Below are 19,155 nucleotides of genomic sequence, written 5' to 3' on the forward strand. Positions count from 1 at the left end.
GTTTTGGTCTTTTCGTTGGTCACTAACATTCCTGAAGTGAAATTGTCAGTGAAAATGCAAGTGATTGAAACTTTAAGCCTTTTTTTCTTGCTGCTTCTTATAAAATCTGTTTAAACTTGGGGAGAAAGTTCTTTGTTTCTTTATAGTTAATTGTTTCCTTCTGTATTGTAATTACAGATGCCATTCCTGCCCCCTTTCACATATGAGTAAATACTGCTTGCTCTGTTTTTACTTTTAGAGTATGGTGTGCTTGCAGTTGTTACTATGGGGGTAAACTTCTCAGAGGTTACACATTAACACATAAGCCTCAGTTTTCAAGGCTTACAGCTTCAGTGTTTTAAAAATTATACTCTTACAATGATGTTCTCCAGATGACTTATTTTCCCATTTTCTTCAGGACTCCCTTAAAATATCACTTTATCGGGAATGTCTTCCTTTGTCACTCTGTATAAAATAAAACCTCTCTCTCTTTCTCTCATCCCCTTTCACCACCATATTTCTCTTCAGGGTACTTGCCATCATCTAGCAGATAATATATCATCCATCTCCTCCTACTAGAGTGTGAACCAATGAGAGAAAAAGACTTTTACTATTTTGTTTTACTGGCATATGGTAGGTGCTCAGTAGTTATTTGTTGAATACAGGAGTGAATGACATATAGTATGTGAATTAAATGTTAAAGTGAGTCAAGTTGTATTAATTAATACACATAAATTAGCATCTTATTTTGAATTTACAGTCAATGGTCAAACTTAAGTTTACTAGTATTTACAAGTAAGTTCTGTCTAGTTTAGAAAACAGAATCATCTCTGGCTTCTTTGCTTTTCTTTGAAATGTCACTAGCCTGTATATTTGCCTGTCACAGAAATTTTATATATGATGATTTGCCAAGAGTGAGTAGACTTTGAGGATCACTCATCATTATCTACTTTATAAATCCAGACCTTACCTTGCCATTATCATTTTAAAAACAACAACAGTAAAACCCTGGTTTTCTGTATTTTACTTGGGACAAACTATAGTTAACACTATTATGAGTGAAGATTAAACAAGTAGTCCAAAACATAATGTAACAGAAAGGTGTTCGGTTGATTATCAGAGATGCCTCTTAATACAAGTCATCACCAGGTCCTAAGAGTGTAGTCATATTCCCATTTAGGGAATGCAAAAAAGGATAAGAACATGTACACCTAAATAAATAACAGTAGCTCAGTAAAGCATAAAGTAGTGCTTCTTCCTATTGGAGGCATGTGTAGTTTTTAGAAGCCTACCTTCCCTCATCCTGTGATTTTGATTTTCTCTCTTAGATGACCATGCCTCCTTCTTTCCTATCCAATCATCAAACCCTATTCCGTCTTCACCCCAAGAATTCATAGCCTACAGCATGTTCTGAGACTTAATTTTTTCAATATTGTAGAGCTCTACTACCAAGGCCTACAATGGCTCCATCAATTTATGACAGCATATTAGATCTTTATTATAGTAAATCCTCATTACACTTTGAATTTCCATCTTACTGGTTCAGCTACAACAGTCCTGTGATAGATGTGTGCATGTTGTAGATGACAACAAATACCATTTTTCCAATAAAGCAATGTAATTGCAAAGGATAGTGATGGATCTTCTGATTCTCTGGTGAATCATGACACAATAATAATAATTAATAATATTTATGTAGCGCTTTATAATTTACAAAATATTCATTTCCAGTATTGCATTAGATTCTCACAACAGCCTAGTGAAATAGTTATTATTAGCTCTGATTTCTGGTGATTGAACTGAGGCTCAAAATGGTTTAGTAACCATTTGGGTTCTTGCTTTCTGTTATGCCATACTGAGAAACAAGAAATGATAACAATAATAAGAAAATGTCTTATTTAGACTGTTTATTTGTGGTGCAACTTTTCTCTGAAATTTTTCTTTCTTTCTAACATACTTAAGTTGAGGGATGGTATTGTTTTGTTGCTCTGTGCTCCTCCTGAACCCCCATCAGAGTTCATTTTCCTTTAGCCTAGTAAATTTTTATTGAACCATTCCATTTTACTCTCTTCCACAGTTGACAAAGTTAAAGGGTAGTTTATGAATGTGAAATAGAAGTTTTCATAATGTAAAACTAAAGCAACGTGTCTTATCAAACTGAGTAAATGGAATAGTTATTGATGATAGTTTAATTTTTTTTAATGAATTTACTTTTTCAGGAAGTTGATAGGTTTTCATGGATTACCATTACTACTACTGCTACTACTACTATTATTATTATTATATTTAAAGCATTTAATGACCTTTTTTAGAGGAAATATTTTAAGTCTTTGTTTTACAATTCTAAGCCTCAGAAGATTTCACAGCATTCCAGTTATCTGATGATATGTTAATGCTATGTGTGTTGGGCAGAAAAAAACTTACAAAATTGTTTTTCCTGTAAGAGTATATTTAATTTTAATTTTCATTTTTTATTGAAGCATTGAAGTTTTTCTTCATTGATAAAATGGTTAGTGTCTACCTTGTGAATATTTTAGTTGCCCTATCTAATCTTAATTTCTAAAAAATTAATAATTTAGTTGTAATAAGAAAAGCTTCCAAATTTATTTTTACATTTTGATTAATTATTTGTGTTCTATATGTAAACTGTCACAGCATGAAATCAACTTTCTGCCTTGATTCATCCCAAATCTGAGATTTCTATTACTTTAATATTATAATTAGAAACATTGATAGAGACGGCAACTTAAAAAGCATACTTTGCTTCTTGGCAATTTAGCATATTTCTCCAAGTGCATAGGATTTCAAGAACCTTCAGTCCACTAATAAATTTATTAACTCAAACTTAAAAGAAGCGAAAAGTCTCTCTTTCTTTCTCTCTCCCCATGGCCAGTCCGCCAAAATAGATTATTCATGCTTATTTGATTCAGGTAGGCTTTTGCAAGCTTCCCTACTAGGCCTGGGAATGTGGTACATTGAGGCCTTTTCAGAGGCTTCTGACATAGACCAAGCTTTTATTGCATGGTGTTTTATTATTACCAAATCCTAGTCTCCACCCAGTTTGTAGGCACTCTGCTTATTCTTTTGAATCAGGAAAGGTTATCACCTACCTTAATCCATGCAGCAGTGTGGATTAAGGACACCAGTGTGCCCCAGGATTCTCAAAGAGGATCCTGGAAACTTCTTGTTTCTTCTTTTTTGCTGTCTTTACTAAATTCTATTGGGCCTTAGGGGGATTTGCATCTGAAATGGGCAACCTGGTGTTTTTCTCAATGAAGACATCAGATCAAAGTTCAGTTAGTCAAGGCCTTTCTAAAACATTAAGGGGGTTTGGACTTACACAATAAAAAGATGAGCTCTAGCAGAGATTGCAGTAAAAACATTCTGAACTATAATCCGGATAAAGAATAGATTATAGGCCAAAGAACAGACCTTGTTTAAATTGCTTTAGACTAATAACTTTACATTTAAAAACTTTACATCCTATTTTTAAGAGACAAATTTTAATGTGACATAATGTATTTGTCAGTTACTTTTCGTGGCAAATAGACAAATCATGTTTTTGAAACCATACTTCTGTTTATATTGTATTGAAAAGATTAGATTAAGCCAACTGATAGGTCTCTTTCATTAATGAAAATAAACTGTACCTTATGGAGGAATGAACAGCTATTTTATCTAGAAAATAAATGTCAAACCCTCAGATTCTGAATCTGAGAATAATGTTTCTATTAGACTTTAATTTTTTAATTCTCTATTACTATATAATTTGATGTTTGTAGGCATTTAAGAATATGAATTCTTGAAGTCTTAAAATGCAAATATCTAGTGTCAAGCAAATGTCTCTTTCTTCTCTAAATTTCGAAGTTGCCAGTTACTTAGTAAAATAAGTTAAGAACCTACTGTGTATAGTTCTTCAGCGTCTGTAAAGATTATCTAGTTTTGTTGAATGTTCTGAAACTTGTCTGTTTTGTAGCATTCAAGACAGTGGAAGTTAAGTAAATTTAGATCAGAGATTTTATTAGAAACTATTGCCAGGTGGAATCTGTTACTAGTTCAACTTTGAATAGAGGTATATTTGGATAGAGATATATTTCTAATGTGATGAATGAAAGAAATCAGCCCAGAGTCCATTCAAAGTAATGTAATAATAATGTTATATTACTGGGCTTCAACTATCCTATGTAATTAAATTCAGCATCAATAGTTATTAGAGTTTCTTATAAGAAAGATAATTGGTTGGAGAAATTGTTGTAGAGGGCACAAAAGAGGAATTATCAATGAACTCATGAATATGCCAGGTTTCTGGTTTAACTATTAGAGCTTATGTACATTCTCCCACTGTATCATGTACCTTGTTCCTATCTGGAATATCCCAGTATATTTTATACTGTTAGCTCAATTTTAGGTTTGTAAGAAGTTTTGAATACTATATATACACATGGTCTTATGAGAATTTAGTTTTTAAATGATGCTCAGTTTAATGTATATAAATAGCTAGTTTCTTTTGGGCCCCTCAGCAATGAAATAGTGTGGCTTAAGTTTTCTTTTCATTCTTAGTAACTGTAAATTTATTTTATTTTTAAAACTTGAAGTCTTAAATGTTAATTGAGTTATGTATATAAAATTTTTGAACTGAGGAAGGTATAGTATAAAGGCAAAGAGGTGTTCAATTTCTTATCAAACTTAGGGAACCACCAGGAGTGAAGATACCTGGGAGATTTAAAGGTTGATTTCTAACTATCAATAGTTTATAATAATAAAGATTGTTGCATGCTTCTTTGAAATTTAATAAGCCTATGTATATCAGCTCTTCCTTATTTGCATTAAAATGCATAAATATATCAGAATTTTGCTGAATGTAGGATAAATAAATTGCGGTTTAAAGAAAAATTTTTAACAACCAATATGGGTTTTCTTATCAGGCTAGACCGGTATCATCTTCAAGATTTGGTCACTATTATGATGTATCAAAAAGGATACCACAAGAACTAATTGAGGCTTCAAAATGGCATGGATTTTTTCTTCCAGAAAAAATATCATCAACTCTTAATGTAGAACCCTGGTAAGTTAATGATTTCAATTTACCACAGTCTTTGAAAGAATGCATATTTAAAGATACATATCCTAATAAATGTTTTCTGTATAATATGTAACCTTAATTGTACATGTTTCATATTATTTCATTATATGTGGTTTTCTTCTCTTTCTCATCCTGTAACTGTTGGACCTACTATTACTCTTAATTTGCAACTTGAAAAATCTGGATACCAAATTTACAATACCTGCTGTTTTTATTTTCAATAAAATGTGAAATAGTTCTATATTAGGGTCTTTCAGCCCTAAATGCACATGGATACCTAAATATTGCTTATTGATAATAATAGCATTGAAAATAGTATAAAATCATGCTTTTGCTCCATGTTTTTTGATACATGCTCTTTCAGAAAGTAAACAAGTACATGTTTTCCAATATTTTATTTATTAAGGCTTTCTACTTCTAGTTATGCTGTAAATAAAATAATCTGTATTTTTTTAGATAACAAGAGAATTTAGGGTTTGAGTTTTGCAATGAAAAGTTTTAAGTAATAAAATAACAACATATAGTGTTACTAACTATTAAAGCACAACTCTGAAAATTACAGTACTTGACATTGAATGATTTATAAAGTATTAGGAATATTTAATTTCAATTCTTATTGCAGTTGGATCAAGGGAAGGTAATTCACAGAATAGGTTGTTGCCTCTGTTTTCTTTCGCACTGTAAAACCTTTATTTTCAAAGTGAAATGAGTTATTAAATGGAAATTTAATAGATAGGAAGTTGTGCATGGAAATGACTTAAAAATCTAGAGTCTCTTTCCCAGAAATATTACCTGAAAATTTAGTGGAGACTATCCTATTAATTTTTATTAAATCTCTTTCCAAAAAAATTATTTATTAGTGTATTCTCCAGTCCATATGGCTGGAGACTTACCGAAAGTGGTGCTTTGATGATGCTTTAGTGTTAATAGCTGCCATTAATGAATGACTGCTATGTGTCAATCACTCTACTACATACTCTACATTTGTTATCTAGTGTAATCCTTGTATCAGTCCTATAAAAGTTTGTACAGTGTTCCCATTTTCCAGGAAAACATACCAAAATTCACAGAGGTGATTTATCTGAGCCTCAACTATTAAGTGATCAAACCAGGATTAACCTAAGTCAGAAGATCCCTCTCTTTTTTCTTTGCCTTACTGCTTCAAAGGACTTTGGTGTCCTTCACCTTTATCTTCTTGTGTTGTATAGTAAAGAGCACTGATAAAGAAATTAAAAATCTGGGTTCTGGTACTGAGTTCATCCTACTGTTACTCTTGGGCAAATCCCTTAAATTCAGTGAAAATAAATATCCTCTTTTGAAAAATAGGGGCGGGGTATGGGGGTTCTAGGAGGAATACCACCTGTCCTTCCTATATCACTAATTTTTTATTAAGTTTGAATGATTATATTGATTATACTAGTTCCTAATTTTTGTCATTCACTGAACCAGACATACATATACGTACACTTGGGAAATAGGTCAAAATAGTGTTTCCATGATTTGTCAAATAATAAATCATGGAACCCAGATTCAAAGTCAGTTCTTTCTGACTTAAAAAAATCTGTGTTAGCAGTAATGCTGTCTGTACTGCCTCCATTCATGGAGTACTTAGGGAAATGAAAAATGAAAAATGTACATTAAGTATGATGTAAATACATGAAAAATAATATAGTGTAACTTTTGTAATTTAAAAAAAAATTAAGGATAAAGCTTTCTTTAAGTCGGAAAGTACAAAGTGTTTTTCATTTGTTCAGCAACTAAAGAGAGGAGGGAATTAACATTTCTCAATTTTCTGTTCAGTGTCAGGCACTGTTCCAGGCATTTGACTGTGGGATATCTCATTGAATCCTCCCAACAACCCTCCAAGAGAAGCAATATTATCCCCACTTTATAGGAAACTTGAGGTCAGAGACAATGAGCAGCTTTGCCACTGTTTCAGGCTCTGGGTGACTAAGCAGACACCCAAACCCAAGTATCCAAAACCCTCTGCTCTCTTTTCTATACCAGGCTGTCTCCATTTACTGCTGCAGTAACTGTACAGCACACAAAGCTGGGCACCAGAAAAATTAAACCTTATTGGATGTGGAAATATAGTCTTTAAAGTATATTTTAAGAATATTTTTGAGAACTAACAGCTTTGCATGGAACAGGAAAATTTATAGATTTTAATTACCAGGGCAGTATTTCATTTCATAGTAGTTAACTGATAATTCATTTATTTCATATTAAACTTAAATGCTTAATTAAATGTAATTAAACTTTAAACATGTAATTAAATTAATTTTGAAAATGGGTACTTTACCATGTGAGGTTTATTTTAATTTATGAAAAGCGTGTGCTCATTTCACTAAAATGAACTTTACTGGTTCATTTATAAAACAATAAAGCTAAGCCTTACAGTTGTCCTTACTTTTCCTATAATTAAGACTAGAGGATATAGCTGTGTCCCACTATTGTGTGTGAGGATATAATATATAATTTTATAACTTCTAAAGGCACTGTTGAAACATATAAAGATTTTTTTTTTTTTTTTTTTTTTTTAAATTTTTATTTATTTATTTATTTATTTATGGCTGTGTTGGGTCTTCGTTTCTGTGCGAGGGCTTCCTCTAGTTGCGGCAAGTGGGGGCCACTCTTCATCGCGGTGCGCGGGCCTCTCACCATCGCAGGCTCTCCCGTTGCGGAGCACAGGCTGCAGACGCACAGGCTCAGTAATTGTGGCTCACGGGCCCAGCCGCTCCGCGGCATGTGGGATCTTCCCAGACCAGGGCTCGAACCCGTGTCCCCTGCATTGGCAGGCAGACTCTCAACCACTGCGCCACCAGGGAAGCCCCTAAACATATAAAGATTTTTTTACAGTAAGAAAAACTGAAGGTCATTTAAAATCTACACTAACTAATTTAAAATTATTGGTAGGTTTGCCAATGGAAAATGTTCATACATATAGTTTAAACTTTCAAGTTGAAGCCTAGGTATAAAAACCTGAGATATATCACAATAATATTACCCAGATAATTTTGTTTTGATATTTCACTGTTATAAATCTGATAATCTCAATCATAAAACAATGATAGAAAAACTGATTTTGAGAATAAGTTGGTAGTCTACAAATTTAAAATTTGACTTTGTTTTGAAGTAAGCTTTGCTAACAGGTATGCCCAAGCACAGTTCTGTTTCCTCACTAGAAAGACATTGTCATTATTTATTATTTATTAACGAATCTACTAACATACTGCTTATTCAACTGTTACAGACTGAATGTTTGTGTCCACCCCACCCCCTGCCAAATATATGTGATGAAGCCCTAGTCCCAATATTTGGAGATGGGGGCTCTGGGAGTTAATTAGAGTTAGATGAGGTCATGAGGGTGGAGCCCTGGTCTGATAGGATTGGTGTCCTTAAGAAAAAGAGGGAGAAACACCGAGCTCCCCACTCTCTTCTTGAGTAAACACCCAGGAAAAGCCATGTGAGCTCACAGCGAGAAGGTGACCATCTGCAGCTCAACACTAAACCTGCCAGCACCATGATCTTGGACTTCTAGTCTCCAGAACTGCAACAAAATAAATTCCTGGTGTTTAAGCCACCCAGTATTTTGTTCTAGTACCCCAAGCCAACTAATACACCTACTATATTGTAAAATGTTACTTTTTAAATTATAGATATGTTAGGTCTTGAATATTGAGTTTCCATAAAGTTGGCAGTAAATAGAATGATTTTTTGATATGTTTCTTTGAAATTGAAGATTTTACTTTTGCATATCTACGCTAACAATAGCTAGTAGTAGCTAAAAGTTTTGTATTAAGTTGAACGAACTGAATTCTGAGAGAACTAGTTATCTTCCTAGGAGAATTTCTAGTGGAAAAACAGTGGAAAGCGGATAGGAATATTACTTAAGATTTTAGGAGTCATTTTTTTCATTTTTTTTTTATCCTGCCAAGTCTCTTTACCAGAGTAAATGGAACCTCTATATAAGCCTCTGTAGTATCTTCCTAGACAAATTGTAGCTATGCTTCCCATACATTCCTACTAGTATTCCTTTGTTCATACTTCTGTCAGAACACTAATCTCATTACACTTAATAATTTGTCTTGTCTACATTCTTATCTTCCCCCTCATGCATTGGAAATCCTTGAGGAAAGGGTTATGCTTTTTTCATCTATTTATTCTCTGAATCTAGGACACAAGTGTTGAGTTGATAGTTAATGAATTAGTGAATCAATGCACAAAGTATAGTAATAACTCAAATTAACTATAGTCTTGTTCTTAGCACAAAGATTTAGTGGGATGAAACTGGGCAACTGAAACATAGCCATGTAAGAGTATATTTTATTTCAAAAATACAGATCTCAGATTGAGAAGCAGAGAACCACAATATATTTAGAAGTTACAAGCAGAAAATTCACTCACGAGAAAGGAATTTTGAAAGAGAACTTCTAGGTAAGATTAAAAGTTCAGAACAGAAGTCATAAAGTTATAGAAGTATACTATGAACTACTCTATTAAAAGAATATAGTAAATGATATATTAATCAAATCTCAGAGCTAGGGGAAAGGAAGATGTAAGTGTAAGGAGGGATTTTACCTATCTACTTATCTGTGGGTGATATAATTAAAGTCAAAAGATAGTATCTGAAACTTTAGAGGGAGAACTATTATCCTGAACCTCATTTTGACCAATGAAGAGAAATGACTTGCTTATATGTTTGTCTTTCTTTCTTCTTTCTGTCCTTCAAGGGGGCCTTTGGGTACATGGAATTTAGTTGATCATTCTAGCATGCTATTTTCATTGGTATCCATGTGTTTTGTTTTGTTATTTTCCACCTTATTCCCACATTCCTAATCCCAGTCGTGTTCCCCATAGACATACTGTCTCTTATTTATGTGTCTCCTTCCATATTTCTATTCTTCCTTCAGTAAAGTAATCGTTGACCCTTGACTCCTTTCTCTCTCTCACTCCCTACATTCAATCTATAAGCAAATCATGTCAATCGTATCTTCAGTATATCCAGATCCTGATCACTTCTTGCAACCTTTACCTCTACCACGCTAACCTAAGTCACCCACATTTCTTGCCAGGACTCTTGGAATAGCCTCCTAATTAGTCTTGCTCCCTGCTCCTTGGTGGCTCCTATTTTTCTCCAAAACAACCCTCATGAACTTTTTAACGTAGTGTTGTCCAATAGAACTTTCTTCAAGGATGGCAATTTTCTATGTGCTGTTCAAAATAGCAGCCACTAGCCACATGCAACTGATGATGAGCATTTGAAATGTGGCACTGAAATTTTTATTTTATTTTAATTAATTTAAATGTAAGTAGCTATATGTGACTAGTGGCTATCTTGTTAGACAGTACAGTTTTACAACATAAGTCAGCTCTTATCACTACTCTGGCTCAAACCTTTAATGAATTCTCATCTCATTCAGAATAATAAACCTATATCCTAACAGAGATCCATAAGGTCTACATGTCCTTACCTAATCTTATTGCTAGCTACCTCTCTGATCTCTTTGATTTCATTGAGGTTGGGGAAAAGGGCGAAGGGAATATCAAGAATGCTTTTCAGACATTAGAACTAGGATGGTACCGCTTACAGATATAAGTAGACATAAGCATATATCTAACAATATTTATTGAACACCTTCTCTGACGTGAGCACCTTGTGTGCCCCTGAGTACCTTTTATGAGCCTAGAATTATGTTAAGCTCTAGGTTTATTGTAGTAAACAAAGCAGCTGTTATCCTTGACCATTTATAGGTTACAATTGAGCAAGAAAGCACACAAATTTTTTTTTAAAAAAGCAAGTAAACAAACAGATATATATGCCATTATGAATTGTGATAAGTAATATAAAGACAAAGAACACTTTCCATAAATTGAGTGGGGGAAATAAACTTTGAGTTGTGTTCAGATGAGGCCTCTCTGAAGACCTGTACCTGAGACTTGAAGAAAAAGAAATAAGAAGGTGGTCATACAAAGACCACTAAGCCAAGAAGTGTTCTTGGAGGAGGGAACAGCAGGTGTAGTAAGAAAGGAAAGAACTTGGTGTTTTCAAGAACCTGAAAGGCCATGTTGCTGAAACAGAGTGAGTGAAAGCAAGGGCTACAGGAAGATGAGTTCAGAGAGATAGGCAGGGGTCATACCATTCTTTTAAGAAATTTGTTCATGAAGGGACAGAGAAAAAGCAATAATTGGAAGAGATTTGGGGTGACAAAAGTTGTTGTGGGGTTTTTTTTGGTTTTGGTTTGGGGGTTTTTTTTTGGTTTTTTTTGTTTTTGTTTTTTGTTTTTTTTCTGTTTTGTTCTGTTTAAATGTAAGTGGGAAAAAATTCATTAAAAAGGGAATGGATGAAGAGGTAGCAGCAGTTTCTAACTATATGCCATTGGGCAGATTACTAATGCCTTAGGAAAATTCTTAAACCACTCACTACCTCTGTTACCTATCTATGAAATTGGTCTAAAAGTAATACTCTTTGAACACTGCTTAGTACATAGGAAATACCAAATAAATGTTAGGGGGTAGTCAGAGTTTTTTCTGGAAAAAGCAGGAGGTGCCTCAGAGCAGGTGTGGAAGGACTGACCTTTAAGATATAATAACATTTCCTCCACTGGAGGGAAGGAGGGAAAGGAAGCATAAGAGAACAGTGTAGATGCAAACAAATAGGTTTGTACAGTTGTAGGCAGGGTCTTGAGTAACGCTGAAAATATGGATGTCTTCTCTTTACTTAGTGAATAATAGGCAGGATCATCCACTAAGGAACAGTTACTTACCTCTTAGGAGTTTGGGTTAAATGGGGAAGGTTTGAAATGGTTGTTTCACAGACTGGAAGAATACGCGGACTGGAGAAGTATCAAATATTTATGGGGGTACCAGTCTGTCGGGCTGTGTGACTTTCTTGCATCTGTGCTGATTCCTGGGTGCAAACAGGATTGAAGTTTTGCCAGATGCCATCAGCAGAAGGACAAAGAGCAGAGAAGTATTAAAAGGTGAGCAAAATGATGGACCCCATACTCTAGGCTAAAGAAAATGAATCGATAACAGCTGCTGTTGATACGGGAGGAGAAAAAGAAGGGGTAGTAGACCGGCAGTGGACTAATCTTAATAGTGAGGGTAAATGAACAAAGCAAGTTACCAAGATTAGAAGTGTTGATTGAGAATAAGATGTTTGAATTAGGACTGTAAACCAGGTACAACATCTTCAGTTGATAGAGGGAAATGTCCAGAAGCTTGATAATGGCAGCAGCTTAAAAAGAGAATGATTGGGGTTGGCTAAATATTTTTTTTTTAAAGGCATGGAGTTTTTTGTGTGTTTTGTTTTACTAGAAAGTAGGCGAGGAGGAGTGGTTTGAAAATGACACTGGAGAACAAAGGGGATGCCAACCAAATCTCCCAAATATTGAGGAAAGTAGTCAAAGTTGCAACTTTACTTAGTTAGAGTCAAGTGCCCACCACCCTCCAAAGGAAATCCAGTTATCCTTTGGAGGCTCGTGGGCACTGTAGCTTTTACTAAGATCTAAGGCTGATGGTAGCTGTGGAGACTGCAGCAGTGGATGTAGTGGAGAGGTTGTGCAGCAGCTTTTTCTGCATAAGAGACCTGGGGTGGTTACTGAGTTTAGCATCCAAGATAAAATAGAGCGAAAAAGCGGAGTATAGTAATAGGACACAGAGTACAATCCTGTTTACATAAAATTTTAAATAGCTTTTCCCAAATTCTTTTCTAACACAAATTCAGTAGATGTTAATTTAGTTTCTTAAATATACTTAGTGATATTTGGTCAAATAAACCCATGAACGACTAAGCTAAATCTTCTTATACTGTGAAACTCAGTGTATATCAGTGTTGAAAAAGCTATGAGAGAAATGCCAAAATTAAACAAATAAGTAGTTATAATAACCCAGTTTATATTTGTTTATTGGTAAAATACTCTTTTCAGAATCAAAAACATTTTTATCAGCATACTTCTTAACATCCCACAGTATTTTTTCTCAGTAAGAGAAGGAAGGATTGACATAGAGAGATGTCTGAAAGGATGTTCATCAAACTGTTAACAATGTTCACCTTTGGGTGGTGGATTTTGGATTTTTTTTTTTCTATTCCTTGTATGTTTTGTATGTTTGGTTTTTAAATTTATTTATTATTTATTTATTTATTTATCGCTGCATTAGGTCTTCGTCACTGCACGCAGGGACTACTCTTTGTTGCAGTGTGTGGGCTTCTCATTGCGATGGCTTCTCTTGTTGCAGAGCACAGGCTCTAGGCGCACCAGCTTCAATAGTTGTGGCAGGCGGGCTCAGTAGTTGTGGCTTGCAGGCTCTAGAGCAGAGGCTCAGTAGTTGTGGTGCATGGGCTTAGTTGTTCCACGGCATGTGGGATCTTCCCGGACCAGGGCTCGAACCCATGTCCTCTGCATTGGCAGGCGGATTCTTAACCACTGCACCACCAGAGAAGTCCTGTTTTGTATATTTGAATTTTTATAACGAACAAACATCATTTTTATAATGGAGAGAGATTTCAAATAAGTGTGGAAAGTATAATCATTTGAGGATAATATGGTGAAATCTTTATCTTATATCTCACATCAAACTATATTTCCAAAGAGTTAAAGATTTAAATACAATAAATGAAAATTATAAAAGTAATAGAGGAAAATTAAAGAGACTGTCTTAAACTCTTGGAGTAGGGAAATAGCAGTGAGTATATCTAGTGGTTCTCCACTTGAAGGAATCAGAACTCTATGGAGAAATGTTTGATTCAAAGGAAAGAAAAAGATAAACCTGTAACATCTTTCTATGCTTACAAATGCTTAAAGAATGATGAGGGTATGTCAAAAGGATACAGAAGCCAGCTCAAAAGAACTGCCACTGGCTAAAGAAGAGGCAATTTGAGCATCAAAATATATAAATATAATAATGGATTGTAACCCATTTAATAAAACAGGAAGCCACGAATACTTAGACACAAATAAATGAATGAATGAGTGAGTTATTAAGGAACAAGATATTTACATAGCCTCAAAGTACCTCCCCACAAAATATTGACTACTGCAAAGGGGAAAGTATAATTTTATGGTGGAGAAGCCTGGCAGACATCACCTTAATCAAATTAACGTCACCAGTAATGGGGCAAATTGAAATTATGTATCACCTGATAGCATGCAATGAGAAGATCTCAGCAACACTTCTGCGATATTCCTACCAACTACTCATAATTTACATCTAATCATGAGGAAACCTCAGACAAACCCAAATTGGCAACATTCTACCAAATAGCTGGCCTGTAATCCTCAAAAGTGTCAAGACCATAAAAGTCAAGAAAAATCTAAGGAATTTCCAGGTTGAAGGAGACTGAAGAGACAACTTGGGTGCAACATATGATTCTGAATTCAGTCCTTTTGCAATAAAGGATGATACTGGGACACGTGGCAAAACTTGAATGGGGTCTGAAGATTTGATGGTAGTATCAGTTTCCTAATTATATCAATATCCTAAGTCAGATGGTTATATTATCATTATGTAGGGGAATGTTCTTGGACATTCTAGGACTCATACTGTAAATTATTAAGAAGTGATGGGTCATCATGTCAGCAACTTATTCTCTAGTGAAACAGAGAAAAAAGATTTTTCGATATATGCAACTTTTCTATAAATTTGAGATTGTTTCAAAATTTTAAAAAATACAAATGTGTATATATATGTGTATATGTATGTATATACATATACATATTTAGTAAATTAAGACCATTTTTAAATTAGTAAAAACAAATTGAGTGCCCTAATGCAAAATGGGCAAAAGATATCAACATGCTGTTCTCAAAAGAAGATATAGAAATAGCTAATAAAGCTAACTAATAATCAAAGAATTGTAAACAAAAACCAGAGATACCATTTTTCATCTGTCAGATATTTGAAATGATAATGCCTTGTGTTAAAGATAGTGTGAAGAAACACATGTCACTCGTGTTAATTGTACAAGTGTACATTATTAAAACAATTCTAGGAAAGTATATCAAAAGTGAGAATGTACATTATCATTGTTGCCATCATACCATTTATAGGAATCAGTAAAATTATTTCTCCTTTGGCAAAAAAATATAAGTACTTGAGCAAATATTTTCAATCTGGACAATCAGCTCTCTTTTCCCTATCCCATTCTTTCCTTTGAGAAAAACCCATTTGGAGTTCAATTCCTCCTTAAATAGAGGCCCACGCATGAACTGTGGCCATATTCCTTTTGCCTTCCACATTACTTAGCTCACTCCTGAAAGTGTTTTAAAAGACTAAATAAGTGAAAACACTAATTCAAAGAGATACATGCACCCCAATCTTCATAGCAGGATTATTTACAGTACCCAAGGTATGAAAGCAACCTAAGCATCCATTAACAGATGAATGGATAAGGAAGATGTGATATACATATACAATGGAATATTACTCAGTCATTAAAAAAAGAATGAAATTTTGCCATTTGCAACATCATGTATGGAGCTGAAGAGTATTATGCTTAGTGAAATAAGTCAGAGAAAGACAAATATATGTTATCACTTATGCATGGAATCTAAAAAATAAAACGAATGAATATAACAAAACAGCAAGAGACTCACAGATATAGAGAACAAACTAGTGGTTACTAGTCAGGAGAGGGAAGGGTGGAGGAGCAGGATAGGGATAGGGGATTAAGAAGTACAAACTACTATGTGTAAAATAAATAAGCTATGCGGGAGCCCCTATGCGAGCATTTGACTTTACTGAGACCTCTGTACCATTGCCTATCATCTATCACCTGCCTTGATACACTCTTTCAACTAATTAACCATATTGATCCATGGTCAGTTTTTTTATCTTCACTTCCATGTCCTTCTCTGGCTTTGTCTCACTTGCTCAGCAAAACTACTATTCTGGTTAAATGGGACTCCGAGTGAAAAGACAGAAAGTGGTGGTTGCGGGGAGGGAGTGTATGAATTGAGATTATACAAGGATAGCAGTTATTGATGATGACAAGATCTAAGGTATGACCATGGGAATGAGCATTGTAGGTAGAATGGAGACAAGATCATTGGAAGAGAGGAGGTCAAGAAACTGAAAGGCCAGGGTGTTTGAAAGATCAGTAGTGACCCAGAGTTGGAGAGATGACAGCAATAATGATGGATAGTAGGAGACAAAATTCAGTGACTTTTTTATATCAATAATTAAAGGAAATTAGAGTAATTGAACTGAATTATTTTTCATGAAAGATCATAATCACTGTCAACAGTGTCCCTGTCAGACAGTGGATTGTTTCATGGATGTATGCAATTCTTCCATCTTCATGATCTTAGTACTTTCCCAGCTGTGTTCCAGAGGTTTGTGCTGGTCATAGCCCTCCTTTGTGCCCCTAATATTACATCTCTGTATATTCTTCTCTTAGTTGAGTATCCATAGCGAAGAGAATCAAATCCAATGTTGTCAGGCGAAAAGCATCAGAAAAGAAAAATCAATAAATGACATCGTTCAGTGTAATAATAATGGAATTTTTAACTTGAAAATTACTTGTGAATAGACTTCACAGTCTTTGTAGTCACATGCAAATTATATGCTAATATAACTTTAGCTCAGCAAACTGTTTTACAGTTAGTTGAAACATTTGATATTGTGCCTACTGCCTTATAAGTATGTCTCACTCTTTGTCATAGATGAATACCTGAAATATATGTGTGAATAGATTTTTAGTAATACAAATCATATTTTCTCAGTGACTTGCATAATGTCAAAAATCCTTCCTCTTTAAGTTAATCATAATTGGTAGTGATAACAGTTTCTCTTCCTAACAAGTAGTTAAATCAATACTTAAGTGCACCAGAAATTCTTATTTTTCAAAATCCAGCAATGAATCATTTTAATGAGAAAAGTCATTCTTAAAAGAAAAGAAAAATCATCCTTGAATCATATAATTTTAAGTCAGAATGGACAACAGAGATTATCTAGTATAGCTCCTTCGGTTTACAGATGAGAAAATTTTGAAGCCCAGAACAGAAAAAGTAAAGAATTTGCCTCACATCACACATTTTGCTACAGTTGTTGGAACAGATAGAACCAGAACCCAGATCTTAAGCATACTTTCCACTGTGCTATACTGGTATCTAGTTTGTATACTTGTAAATTTATGCTTTTCAATATTGAATTTTCTTAATAAACCATACACCAAGTTAATACTAGTGAGGCTTATTGGTGAAGTTCTCACCAGTGCAACTAAAAGAGAAATACCTCCTTAAGACTATACACCTGAATACATTGACTTTATTGAATGGAGCCGTGTTCAAACCTCATCTGAGCCACATTGGTGTATTTGAACCCACAGACTTTTCATTGAATCTGGATCTCGCTGTGGATCTCACTCTAATTTAACCAAAAGAACTTAACTCAAAGTTTTAGAAAACTTGAATTTTAAGTGCCACTTCTGTTACTTAATTGTTGTATAGCCATGGCCAAATTACTTGCCCCTGATGGGTCTTAATTTTCTCAACCATAAAATGAAGATAATGGCTATACTTACCTCACAAAGTTACCGTAATGATCAAGTGTTGTGACAGTGATGCAAAAGATTTTGAGTATTTATTATGTGCCAGACACTTTGCCAGTTGATATAATTACAATCAGAAACAAATCCAAGAGCTTTTCTATGAGTTAACTTTTCACTTATCAACTAGTTAATTTCACATATACTAATTTTATTTTTTTAATTTATTTTTTCACAGATGAAATCTTGTCTCCTGTTACCTAAGTTTTTTTGTTGTTGTTGTTACATTTATTCTTTGATCACATTAATACTTTTATAAGTATTCCTTTGTTCACTGAGAAACTGCAAGGTAATTATCTGTTATTCGTTATCTACTTGATTTCTTTTCTAGGTATACATCTGATTCTTTTTCTTACAGTAATGTTTTTTATCTTTCTTAATGAGATTGAATGACAGAATTACCTTTCACAGGAAAACCAGTGCCATTTGTTGATATAAATTAAAATTCTCTGATGCAGATATCCATTAGACCTCTTACTGAAAATCAGGGGAGGAGGGATATTGATAGGCATGAAAGTCTCAGTTTTTTCTATCAACTTTTTAAAACATCTTAAACTTGGTCATCAGAATATAGGTTTACATTGGGTGATTGGATCCCTTTATATTTTAAAGGTAAAAATTAAAATTCTAATAACTTTTTTATATTCTTTGTACTGTTATAGTTTTAAAGACATTGTAGAATTTCAAGATAGATAATTTTACTATGAAAGTTGTTGAAAATAATGAAAATCAGGCAAAATAAAATACATGATTTGAAATGTGCTGCCTTTGAGATATGTTATAAACACCATGATAACCTAACCTTTGTGAAATGTTTGGAAACATTAATAAGGAAGCCAGAGTCATATTTGTAACTGGGTTTCCTTCTTGACAACTCCTGTTTTATGAGTTACTAGACTGCTGAACAAACAGAAAGGCAACATCCTCAAAATTAAAGGGGTTTAATAAAAAAAAAAAAATTTAGGTGACAAGATATTTATTTTCGGCAAAAAAATATATTACTATAAATATTGTTGACAAGGAAATTTATCTCATGGAGGTTAACAATACTTAGTATTTTAATATTAATACCATATAAAGTAGTTCAGTTTTAAAAGTTCTAATCCCACGTATCAAAAAATGAATATTCTCAATGTACATAAATATTGATTTTTTTCCCATTTATTTTGTCATCAAAGTGTTCATTTTCCTAGGAATCTAACTAGATCGGAAAATTTACTTTATTATAAAGTTCTAATCACTGTTAGTGATTGGGTTGTTTATGTCAATGTGAAATAAGGAAAGAGACTAAGACGTATTTGGCTTTATGTCTTGTTTTTGTTCTCATATCAAGAGAACAACCGCCCCAAACCATTGAAGAGAATCTTAGACCTACTATAGTTATCTTAACAGGCTGTGAAAAGATGAAATGGATAAATGGTGGCAACTAAAAAACTAAGAAGTAATTTATGTATGTGGTATTTAGTAGTGTGCCTTTAGATAGCAAATTTACTACCAAATACTTAAGGCAGATTTTATTATTGAACAATTTGGGGCAGAGGGA

General features: G+C 33.9%; 1 protein-coding gene across 3 annotated transcripts in view; it reads left to right on the forward strand.

Annotated features, from left to right (window-relative positions):
- Positions 1 to 19,155, forward strand: part of ELP4 (elongator acetyltransferase complex subunit 4) — a 226,676-nt gene that overhangs the window by 58,115 nt on the left and 149,406 nt on the right. For all 3 annotated transcript variants that reach the window (XM_036860381.1, XM_036860382.1, XM_036860383.1), the window contains exon 5: positions 4,905 to 5,044. In XM_036860381.1, coding sequence (XP_036716276.1) covers positions 4,905 to 5,044 — 140 coding nt within the window. The remainder of the gene's footprint in view (positions 1 to 4,904; positions 5,045 to 19,155) is intronic.

This window comes from Balaenoptera musculus, chromosome 8 (assembly GCF_009873245.2).
Source record: "Balaenoptera musculus isolate JJ_BM4_2016_0621 chromosome 8, mBalMus1.pri.v3, whole genome shotgun sequence".
Lineage (NCBI taxonomy): Eukaryota > Metazoa > Chordata > Mammalia > Artiodactyla > Balaenopteridae > Balaenoptera > Balaenoptera musculus.